The sequence below is a fragment of the Homalodisca vitripennis genome, chromosome 1 (genome assembly GCF_021130785.1).
Source record: "Homalodisca vitripennis isolate AUS2020 chromosome 1, UT_GWSS_2.1, whole genome shotgun sequence".
Taxonomy (NCBI): Eukaryota; Metazoa; Arthropoda; class Insecta; order Hemiptera; family Cicadellidae; genus Homalodisca; species Homalodisca vitripennis.
In genome coordinates, this window is record NC_060207.1 from 106,856,542 (window position 1) to 106,869,636 (window position 13,095).

The 13,095-nt window shown below is 30.6% G+C and overlaps 1 protein-coding gene across 4 annotated transcripts in view; it reads right to left on the reverse strand.

Moving 5' to 3' along the window:
• The window catches only part of LOC124368740 (ubiquitin carboxyl-terminal hydrolase 33-like), an 88,253-nt gene that overhangs the window by 7,434 nt on the left and 67,724 nt on the right, over positions 1 to 13,095 (reverse strand). For 2 of the 4 annotated variants that reach the window (XM_046826086.1, XM_046826076.1), the window contains exons 16-18: positions 11,501 to 11,636; positions 5,503 to 5,605; positions 2,978 to 3,200 (exon numbers count right to left, since the gene is read on the reverse strand). In XM_046826086.1, the coding sequence (XP_046682042.1) occupies positions 2,978 to 3,200; positions 5,503 to 5,605; positions 11,501 to 11,636 (462 nt within the window). The remainder of the gene's footprint in view (positions 1 to 2,977; positions 3,201 to 5,502; positions 5,606 to 11,500; positions 11,637 to 13,095) is intronic. The other 2 variants (XM_046826093.1, XM_046826100.1) reach the window with 2 other exon arrangements.

Below are 13,095 nucleotides of genomic sequence, written 5' to 3' on the forward strand. Positions count from 1 at the left end.
TTTCAAAAGTAGTAGATAAACCCTTACACCGCCAACATATAGTGTTATAGAGTAGCCGTTGTTCTCAACCACTACCAGATCTGAGAGTGAAGGGGCAATATAGATTTAAAAAAATATAATTATGTATGTAGTTTTTAATAACATTTTATTTTCAAAACATGTATTTTTTAGAAACTGTAATATATTCATGCAAATGATAAAGCTCTCTAAGGCATAATGTTAGTTAAGCAAGCCCTATGATGAAAAAAGAATGGTTTATAATGCATGAATTTATTGTATTGCAGAATATGTTTTAGTTTTATAAAACAACAAAAATGTTAAGTTCTTACAAGGGAATTTAAATTGGTTTCATAAAATAAAAAACTTGATAGCTGTGAAATAACTGAACTTGCTTTAAACGTTAGCATAGCTATCAATAAAATAAAAACAAAAATGTATAAGCAGTATTCATATATAAGACTTTAAAACTTTCTCTGTCTTTAAAATGTATAACTAACAGATGAGATATTTTTTTCCAATTGGAAAAATGACAGTGTAGATATATTTTATAGATTCAAGTCGACTTGCAAAACTGTTTAAGGCATGCATATTCAAATATATATTAATTTGAATCAGTTATGAATGGTGATACTTCGTATTTAACTGCAGCTTCAAAAACGATTTCCTGTCAAATAATAGGGATATCATAGGCATATACTTTATAAATGGCATACCTAACCTACTAACTCTTATCTAGAGACTTACTTAATGGTTACCAGATCAGAGGTTTAGCGAAATTGTGAGTGGCTTTTAGTTCAGGTTTTGCACTTGTAAGAGTATTTCTGGTTTGAATTAATTATATTTCCGATGCCAAATTTGAGTTTGCTTCTTTTGCCCAATAAGCATTTAAAATGCAGTGTATCATTTTAAATGAGGTTAAGTTCCATATGTAACAGAAAAATCAGTAAACATGTTTATATTTTAGGATTACAAAACAACATTTTTTATTAGCTGTTATGTAGAATAATGTAAATTTTGACAAAGAAATACAATTTAAAAACAAGAAGTAGGGAATAATGTTATATGTATATTGTTTAGCTGCCTAGATTTAAAAATTAGCCTGTATAATTTCAACATGCCTTACATTTAGTAAATTTCAATTACATTCAGAATTTAGTTCTAGATTATTTATTTTAGGTTGAAGCAATTTTTGACATGATTTTAGTTATGTTATATTGCAGTCTTTCGAAATTTCTGTGAACAATTTACAACCAATAATTACTTGATTTAGTTATGCTTTCTCTTAAACAAATTGCTTTTATTTAGCCAATATAAATCAATTAAACTAAATTTAAATGTATATATACAGGGTGTAAAATCATGTAATCGTCCAGTCTGGGCTTGATTATGCCCAAATGATTACAGGTAAAGCAACACTTAGTACATCATTACTGCACCTATAATTCTACTTTTTGAAGTAACTACCATTTTTTTCATGTCAGGGATATGGCCTGCAAGTAGTCAGAAAGAAATCTTAAATTAGAACAAAGGTTGAGTAGTACATAAAATTAAAGGTCTCTATTATTTGAGTACAATGCTGCAAATCCAACCTGAAAAGGTTAAAGATTACTCTTTAAAACATTATGCTGGTCTTAAGTTCCAAACATTTACAATGTAGAGGTCCTGTTGTAGGTGGTTTAATATTCTTGTTTTGGCTTAAGTTGTGAAAGTTAAAACTTAGTGAATGAATAGTGGACTTAAGAAATAGTTTTTAAGGTAGTTATTGATTCTTCATATCCAATGGAGGAAGATCTACAAATTCAAAATAATGTACATCTTGGGCTACGTTCAAATTTTTGCTGAATGTTAGGAACAAGCCTAGATTATATGACCCATCAAGAAGGAAGAAAGTGGTCCAGGACTGGAGGACTTCCATGTGGCCATAACTCTTCCCTCACTACTAAATATTGCTAGATATTGCTCCACAAATGGAAAGATACCTCGAATAAGGCCTATGAAATACACCTCACGAATTGGCAAATCTTCGTTCTGACATACAACCATCTCAAGAATAAAACAATAATAATCTTGACATAATGCATTCATTAAGTTTAATGATATGATAACAGTAGTGATCGAGACAGGGATAGTTAATAGTATAAACTGGTATCAAAATTATTACCGTTTTGAAGTTCCATTATAAAACACATCCCTTGTTCACAGGACATATTTATTACACTTTAATCATTTTCCATCTTTTTAACTAAAAAGTGTTGAAATAGTCATTATTTTAATTATCATAAAATAGTAACTATACCTAGTTGACTGTTGCTAACGCTTGAGCATTTCCAGAAAATGCCGCAGTCAATGTATTGTTGACTGCTAGTCCCAAATTAGGGACGTCTTGTCAACCTAATGTGGACATAAGAGCATTCCTGGATAATACTGTGGTATCCTATAGGTTGAATGCTGACTCCAAATTGCTAAAAGACTCCCTGAATGTATTGTGGAGTCAAACAGTTCAACAGAGTTAAAGTTCAATTTAGGTTTTTTAAATTGTTGAAATAATTTTATTCTGTTAACGAATTTAACTTGTTATTTTATAAATGTTATTATAAAATATTTGATGCTAGTGAATGAACAGTTTAATATTATTCATGAGGTGATTTAAATTAATTATGTTTATTATATATTTTATTATAAAATTAATCACTTATTTATTTCACAAGACAATTATTTAGTACCAGATTTTCTGTTTAATTATCAAATATATTTTTTTATACTTAAATAAAGGAATTTAAAAATGATTTTGGTTCTTTATTTAATCAATTACTTTTAGCCGGTATATAGAAATGTAATGTATAGGATACTGAAAGTAAGGTGAGAGTATAGGATGCCCAAAGCGTGTCGGCTCACACCATCCTCAGCAAGCCAAGTCTGGATGTGAGAGCACAGTTTAGTAGGTTGCACACTCAAAGCAAATGTTTCTTATTTATACTTTGCCTTTTTTCCTGAAAGTTGTCTGTTTGGCTGTAAGCCGATATTTTCCTTTTTTCCTCCTCGCTACTATCCTCTTGAGCCTCTTGAGTGAATCTCCGTCAATCTTGAGACACTGATCTTCTTTTATCACATCTTCTATCTTTCTTTTATTCTCTTTATTTAAACTCTCTTCTAACTTTACTTCTTTTACATCCAAAGATTCAGAAGAGCCTTCCACCACCCTAATGAAATAATTTTAAATTGCAAGTAAGTAAACCAGTATGTTTGTTACTTTAAAAAGCAATCTTAAATAAAATCCATAGAAAACATTGCATATTTTGTAAGCAATACACTGAAATACTAACACATATTTATTAGAATAGTTAATTATTAATGACAAATAGTGCTCCAAGAAATATATTGAAAAACATTTACGACGACATTTACAAACAAATGGAAGTTGACAATATATAATATGATACTAACATTTACTAAGAAACATTTGGCTTCTAAAACCGTTTTTTAACAACTGAAAATCTGTTCTAGATGTTGCTTACATAAATACTTACACATACCAATGTGAACAACACTATTTTAATACAGCCCTTATCATATATAATTCATCTTTATTTTTTGAAACATCTGAAGTAATTTAAGTTTTTATACTAATTTCATAAGTAGTACTATACGCATGATATTTTCTGACATATTGATATAGAATTAGACAGAAATTGTTTACCAACCATATTGGATGATATTTACCCATTTTATTACAGGCTATGGTTTAAAAGAAGCAATAAAAAATGTATCTAAACACAAACATTGTTTATGCTTATTTAAAGCATGTTCGCTACCTTTCGAAATCAAAATATCTTCAAAAACATGTTTCTTAATATCAAAGTAAGCTAACCACGGATCAACCCATTGGCCTAGTTGAGTTTTTCAGTAATGTGTAGGTCAAATAGTAGCAATTACTTTAGCTGAAAATGCAAAAATGTTTTATTATTGTTACAACAAATTAAAATGGTTCATTTATTATGATAATTATTTACCATTATTTTTGTTAGTATATGTTATTGTCAATTAAAATACATATTCAGCTGCAACAGAATAAAATGACAACATAATAAAATAATAGAAAATATTCATACAACTAGTATAAGACACAATAATACTGTACACAGCGAAGACCCAACAAGCAAAACTTTTATGCATAACACAGTCCAAGTATCAATAGAAAACAAGTTTGATTAATACAATTAATCAAAAAGCCTATAGAAAGAGTATATCAGTCAATTTACAAGAACAAATTATTTCTACCACAAAACAATATTTTTTCCAATCATAAATCTCGAGTTTGGTTTTGGTCTGCATTACTGTTACACGAGTAACAGTAATGAACTAGGCCAGGGGGTTAATATGTTTGTTCACTAAATAGATATTTTATTTTCTTGTTAAAATTTCTTGTCTGTCTTGATAATCAGAAATAACTTTCAATAAATTCACTAGATTTTTATGACTTGCAGTCATACTTTAAATGCTTAAATTTGAATACACTCTTAGACAGCTCACTAAAAGACTTTTAACTGTTATTTTTAAATTTCTGAAAAGTCTAGTAATGTGCAGTGTGTTTATTTATTTCCTTCAACAATTAACAAAATTATATAAAAAAAAAACATTTTATTTAAAATAATCTAAAACGATCCATTGAGAAAATATTAAAATTAATTTAAGTATGTAAAATAGAACAAAAAAAATCAATGTCTAGTGCCAAACGCCACATGACTATGACGTATTTCATATTGTAAATCATTAATTTTGCTCAAATTAAATGTTTGTAAGAAACATTTTTTGAAAAGTTTATTTTAAATATTTTTAATAATGTTCACTATCCAAGTATTTGGTGATACAGGCTAACTTAAATGCAAATGTTCGTGAATGAAACACTCTTCAATTTTGTTTCATTCTAATCCCTCTTATGTGACATTTATCTATAAAAAATTAAATTAGTATATTTTGGAATTATTATTCATTTATTTTTTAAAACATACTGCTGAAGCACTTTTAAAAATTAAAAAATATTTTTACTGTCTCAGTCTACACAGTCTTATTTCTACATGCAAAGAGATGAGAATTACAAAACTTTTCATCCAATAGAACATGATATCATGAAAAATTTGATATATAATTCATAATATTTAAAAACATATTTGTATTTAACACTTAGGGAAGACAAGTAATGTGTTTTAAAGTCACCCAGTACTTTAAACAGGTTTAATCAGCACTTGGAGGGTTAATAACATACCTAATTTTAAACTATGACAAATTTTAATACACCAATAATTGTAAATAATTTAATGAAACATTCTGAAAATTTTGCTGAAATAGAATTGTTGTTAGGTTGTAACAGTTGTTTCAAATAGCGTATTAGAAGAATAAAATAAAGATTTGAACCAAAACATCTATTTAGTGAAACACATGTACAACTATACAGTACAAGGTAAGTAAAGCCCAAGAACACATGAGTTGTAAGACTGTACTCACGAGACTGGCAGACTACTATCCTGTGCCACGACCTCAGGACCCCCCTGGTAAATCCTAAGGAGTAAAGCCCACTGGTCAGCAGTCACAGGTACGTAAGCCTTGTCTGTAACAAATACATGGGTGCAAAATTTTATAATAATCTGCCTTCTAGTATTCAATCAGAGCCACATTTAAATAAATTCAAAGTCCTTCTGAAGCAGTATCAAAATATGTATTTTACCTTTCGAAAATGAAAAAAAAAACATTAACAGTAAATTTTGAGTTGTCATTGCGTAATATGACTTTATGGAATAAATTAATGTACAAGGCAGGTTTAGCAAAATAAATAAAAGTCCTTGAGTTTTATAAATACATTGTTCTAATAGAACATTATTTATTACTTGATGTTTATTACAAGAAAACATGAACACTGAAAAAATTAATTACATACTGGTTTTAGTCACTTTTCAGAAAATATTTTTCGAGTGAAAGTCTCCAAAACATGGATGAACACACAGGGACACTTCACACTGTGCACATTGATAGACAGTGTCTTTTCTCTTTTTTTCTTTGAGCTTTGTGTTGCTACACACATAACATTGATGCTGCCGTAGTCTCTTCTTCGCCTCATTGTAGGGCAGAGGACTCTGGAAGTGACGGTGTGTCAGGCGCATCGGATGTTTTTCACCTACCAAAGGAAGCTGAATTTTCTTATCTGATCTTGGAATGCAGTGAGCCTCAAGCAATTGTCTAATAAGGCTTAGACGATATTCACTCAGAGATTTCTTCATACCAGTTGTAATTCCGTGCACATAATGAGCGTTCAAAATTGTCATATCCATTATGTGGAAAAACAATTTCCTGTACCACTTTGTACTTTTTCTTGAACTTTCATTGAAGGACATAATCATATCTGCCTTGTCGACAATACACATATTCTTATTGTAATCAAAGACAGTTTTTGGTTTGTCTGTTATCTTTCCAAATTTGACCGTAGGTACCATTTCATGGTCATGGATGCTAGACAGCATTGTTACTGGTCTCTTATCGCACTATTTCACAACTATGAGTTTTTCATTGTGACATACTGTCACCTCACCCTTCTTCATTTTTTTGGGGAGGCAGGGCATGCCTCTCCGATCATTTCTGACAGTGCCACAAGCACCAGTATCATTGTCAAAAAGCCACAAAAATACTTCCGCACTCGAATACCAGTTGTCAAGGAAAATAATATGGTACTTTCCAATATATGGCATGATTAGTGTTTGTACTACTTGAGCTGAAATTCCTATACCTCCATCATAGGCATTGTCAATATTAGTACCTCTTCCAGTATACACAATAAAAGTCCAAAATATATCTTGTGGCACAGTCGCTCAAAACAAATAGCTTTATACCAAAGCGCTTTCTTTTCTTTGGAATATACTGTTTCCACCCTAATCTACCTTTCCAACCTACTAAACTCTCGTCTATTACTAGATTTTGACCTGGTTTGAAAAAGGCTGCATATTTATGCCTAAGAGTTTCAATTACAGTTCGAATCTTGTATAGCTTGTCAGGGCCGTTTGCTAGAATATTATCATCCAAATGAAACATTCTCAACAGTAGAAGAAATCTATCTTGACTGAAAATTCTTGAATATATTCGAATTTAGCAAGGGATCAGTGCTCCAGAATTGTGTTATGTTGTTCCTGCTGTTATGAGCCATAAGCATAACAACTGCTAGAAAGCAATACATTTCACCTGTATTTGTATCTGTCCAGCGGTTTAGTTTAGAAAACTGGCTCGTTTCACCGTCTTCCAAGATAATCCTAGCATACTTATTAGTTTCATCAGCTATGTGTGAAACTAGATCCCAATCAAAATATTTATTAAAAATATCAATCTCCTAGCCATTATTTATTAGAGCCATTTTCCAGATCCAAAAATAGGCCTGTATTGGATTCATCAAATGTAAATATTTTAGGGTGAAAATGACCATTATGCTCCCATTTACAACTGCGACATTCTTGAGGATCAATGGTTTGATTTTAACTTACTGCCACCGGTACATCTGTAGCCTGTTCATCAAGTATACCACATTCAATTTGTTCAACATTATAATCAATGTCCATGTCCATAATATTTCAGTCATCTTGTTCATCGTTGTCACATAACACATCAGAATCAGAATGAAAAGCGTCTCCCTCACTATAACCTTCAATCTCGCGTCTGATTTCTTCACTTCTAAGTAATAAATCAGGATCGTCATTAATTTTACATGAATGTATTAGTCGCACAAATATTATGATCCTAGCAAACACTAATAATTTACATGTATCACAGTTTAGAAATAAAATCAATCCACTAAGAAATGTATGCAACTGAACAAGCACCGTGGAAACAGCCTTTATTAGCACAACAGTAGAAATGGCGGGATTGGAACAGGTGTATTCAGTAAACAATGTGAGAAGCCAGCCATCAGTGAATCTTCACACACTCTAGCGGGAAAACATATAACTTTTAATGTTACTTATTCATACTAGACAGCAGCATCGCTACCGAAATGCAGACAAATTAGGAGTTTCTAAATGCAGACTAGAGGAAATATTACTATTAGTTCTTTTATTGTAGATTTCCATTACAAAAGAGTTTTATTATTAATACTAGTATATTATATTTTAGGTCTAATTGGTAAAATTTACTATTAATAAAGTAAATTAGTAATAATAACAGACCGATAAATGAAACAGTAATATTTCCCGATGAAACCGGCTCAAGACATGATTACTCCTCTATAGCACAACATGTGTAACGTCTTAAGACGTGATTACTATTTAAGCGTAAAAGGAATTACTAGGGTTAAGAATACGGTAATAGTCACTGATTGTTTAAAAATGTATTGATTCTATACACTTATAAAAAATAACAAATTGTATCACTATACTGGACATATGCATACTATAAATCTTTTCATTTGATTACATAGGTTTGTAGATACAATTATATATCTTTTTTATGGTTTACTCCAAAGTACAGGACTTCTGTGTATGTATTAAGTAGCTTAGCCGCTTTTCATTTGACATATAAGTTTTGTTCACATATCAGTGCATTTACTTTTAATCCAGAAGTTTCGAGGGTACCGATACATTTTGGAATACATTTTGCCAATATATAGGAGGTCAACATTTTGTTTATAGCAAAATAGGTGAAGAGCATCTTCCATTTACAGGTTAGCCCTCTGCCAAAAACAGTAGACACTTTAAACATTTATACTTAACAGATAGACAACGGTTGATAAAAAAGTTTTAAAACGAAGGGCCTTTGAAAGCAATTAATAACCATTACAATTAGTTTCATACTATAGTAAACTATTATGTCAAATGACCTAATAATGTTTATTCAATTTCATACTTTTACAAAACAAATTATTTTATTGTAATAGTTTATGGTCTCGAAGTTCCAACTTAACCCTCGAGCTGGCAGTTGAAATGTCCTCAAGTGGCAGGCCATTTTGAGGTGTTTTGCAGTAGTATCGGTTTTTTATTTTTTTTTTTAATATAATTTGATTATAAACCTATATGTATTATATATCATTGTTTTCACAAGAAAATTTACTTTTTATTTATGAAAATAAAAACCCCGATATATAAGAAATTTATCACTTTTTTACTAAGTTTGTTTTCACAAATAAAAAAAGATATGTAAAAGTGGTGGGGGTGCACCTATAAAAGACATATTGTGTGAAAAAAAATATTTCCAAAATACCCAAAATGTTGAAAATATTTTATAGTTTTAGAAAATGTATAGTTTACTACATTTTTTTTATTAAAACAATTATGAAATACTCTAAACTGAAGAAAGTACAATACGGCTAAATTCGTTGCTATGGATACAAATGTGTTATAAAATTCATCAAAACCTTAATTATTACTCAAAAAATTCATAAAATACATTAAAAGTAAGCCTATAAAAATAAATAAAGAAGCTTTATATCATGACTAGCGGACCCGGCGCGCTTCGCTGCGCATTTCAATAAGTTTCCCGCGGCTTCGCACGCAATTTCCCGTTGAAAACAGTACACTATATTCACTTATTCATTTTCTATCACATTCTAAACATTGCTGAGATAATTGATAGTCGTTCCTTCGTGAGCTTCTTGGGCGCATTATGAAGGTATGTACCACATTCCTGATACTTCTGTCAAAAAAAAACAACTAAGGTTGATTTTATAACATTCTTTATATTTGTAGCCAACGTAAGATAGTAATTATGATATCTGCATTGCTCTTCTGATCAAGCATGAGCATGGTTTATATTAAATAAATATTGCAGTTAAAGGTGAATTTTTACGTCAAATTTGAATTGTATTATCTGGATAGTAAAGTCTATGTTTAACAGTGATTGCAGAAACAGTTTAAACAAAATTTGTCGTTTCTCTTAAGCTTACTCTATGCTTTAAAACTATAAGTGTAGTAATTAAATTATATATAAATATATTTTTTGTCGCATTATATATGTTTACAAAGAACAGCTGATTAAAAATTTGAAAAGACTCACTTAATAACATATGTTTGCTGCAATGCATTTCTTACGGGTATTTCTGTAACCAGTGGGGCGGAATCCTGAATCGGGAAAGGGATAAAAAGTATCCTATAACCTTCTACAGATCAAGACGAACAAATTAAAAAAAAAATTAGGCGAATCCGTCCAGCCGTTTGTGAGTGATGCTGTTACACACGAACAGTTTCATTTTTATATAATAGATCATCATCGCATATGAAAACTATCCTAAAGCTAACTAAAACTATCACAACACTGCACATAGCCTAGAATACAAAAGCTCACTAATATATTTTTTTCACATATATTTCTTTATAACATCACAAAATAAACTGATAAAACACAATCTACGAGAATTTATACGAATAAATAAACACACTTATTACATAAAAACACTTATTTCATGTAATAAACTTACGTTTTAGATGGACAAGAATAACGCGACCGGGTAACAATACAACAACAATGGCCAACTGTTTACAAACAACTCTCGTTTTCAATGTCATACTTAAATCATGGCATACAAAACAAAACGAAATACATCGATCAAATCAGCAACTATTTCTGATTCCAGTGGTATATGTATCATTGCAGTTTAGTTCGTGTATTGATTATAACAGATGTCAAACGGGCACGAGTCAAATCGACTGATTTTCAGGTGACTGCCACTACAGAAACATTAATATCGACTGATAATCAGGCGACTGCCAGTTGTAGAGTTAAATTATACAAATAATTGTTATACAGCGATTTTGCTCATGTTTAGGTGATAAAAGTTAGTAATAATCTCCAATATGGGTAGTGTCCATGAGTATAGCATCATGATCATGAATAGAAAAAATATGAACTGTTACACAAATATAACATGACATTTTAAGAAAGAAAAAATTTATTTAAATGTATTAATTACATAATTATGTGATTAATTAACAGATTAATCATGGAAAGTTTTAATGAAGATTAATGAATGGTAATTAAATTATTTAATATGTATATCATATTTTAGATTTTTTAATACATCTAACACATTTTATATTTAAATGAATGTCTTAACAGGAAACTTAATATTACTATTTTATACATGTTTCACACTATATCTCGATAAAAATTGTCACATTTCCTGCTGTCAATAAATCCAATATTGTAATTACTTAAAAATATATTTTCAGTATATTTAATATTGCATATTACTATGTTGTCTTCTAGTTCTGAGCCATGTTCAAATTACAAGGCTTTAGTTATTCATGCACTTAGTTTAAAACTTGATAGCAAAATTTGTACCTATCATACAAGAAAGCGAGTTAATAAATCATTTCAGGACGTTTCTTTGGTACAAATATCATATAGAGCTCAGCACATACAAAGTAATTTCAAATTGGTAGAAAACTTAACTTGACTATTGAATATTATTTAAATTAGAGAAATAATTTAAAACAGATCTCTCAATTGCCAATGGCATGTCAGTTTAGGCACATACCAACTATGAGGCTGGAGTCGCAGGTAAGGAGAGGTGAGTTGTCCACAGGCCCAGGAGGCTCCAATGTCTGCCCCTTGACATAGGCCTCCCATTCTTGGAACCACCCAGCAGCTATGGCGTACAGTTTTCCTGTTGACTGCAAAATCAAACACATCACATGTTAGCTGTTACTATGAACTCCCCAAGTCAAAATTTATGACATCTCATTATTGGTCCTTTGTAACTTAAAGACATGACTAGATTTATCAATTCAAAGTAAAAGCAAATGAAATGAGATTACTGTGAAGCAGGTGACAAAAAAGCCAAAATAAAAAAATAAAAGCTACATTGAATAAATACCTGCTATAAGATAAGAGAGAGGATATATACGATGATATAATTTCCCATGTAAAATAATTAAGGAGGAACAAATGCAGAGGATACTGAATAGGATATTCAGGGCAGAAAACATTTTAAAATACTTTTTTATTGATCTCTGGCTTTGGAAGTGTTATATTACAAGTGGAACTATTCTTACATAATTATAAGAAATGCCACACAACAGGTTTCACTAAAGCATGCAAAATGCAAATCTATAGTTAATTTCGTTTTCAAGATGTCCTGCAGACAAGACAGACAGACAGTAAAAACAATGACACAAAAAAGAAGATGACATGAAAATGATGCATAATAGAACTAATTCTTGTAGAAATGAAGTTTATTGGTAAATTTAAAGTCTATATATGAATTAATATTCCTCAACATATCTTGTCACATCATACACCCAGATTTTTGTTCATATCATTGCCCTTTGACAGGTGGGTTTTTTTTCTCAGTAAGAATGCCCTAAAAAGTTAGTTTTTTTTTAATCTTTGATTTTGTTTTTTAGGTGATTTTGGATTACTGCAGTAGATGTGTTATGAAAAACATTCAGTTAAATGTTTTTAAGTGATTTTTTATTTATACAGCAATTTAATCTAATTATGCACTAAATTTATTATATTTACAAAATATGAGAGTAAGATAAAATATTCATTATTTTCTCATAAACATACTAAGGTACAGGTTAGGTACAAGAAAGTAACAGTACACAAGCTTCCTAAAATATCTTTGATGGTATGAAAGGCGTAAATCAGTCGGACACAAAAAGCGGAACGTTGCAATACCGGCACATTGTGTCCCGGTTCTGCTGCTCGCAGCTGTTGGACTATCTACAAACGTGGCATGCTCTCTTTGTCTTATCTGTAGCAGGGTGTTAGCGGCAAAATGCCGAGCTATAAGTCTCAGGGGAGCATCTTAGCCAAAATTTTGTATGTACGTCTTTCTCACACTATTTTACGTAATTAGTAATTACACAAACAACCACGTTTATTTACTTCACAGAAAACACAACAAAACGTTTACAATCAGGGCAACCGGTAATGTAAAAGTTAGGTTACAACCTGTATTCACTACTTGAACATAAATAGAATCAGCTGATTACATGGAACAACCGATTGAATCATATGGCCTGAATATCGTCAATTGGGTCTGAAAGAAATAAATAAAAGAACAACTGCGATCTAGTGGGAACAACAAAAAATACTTCAACCCTTCACACGCCACTAATAAATCCA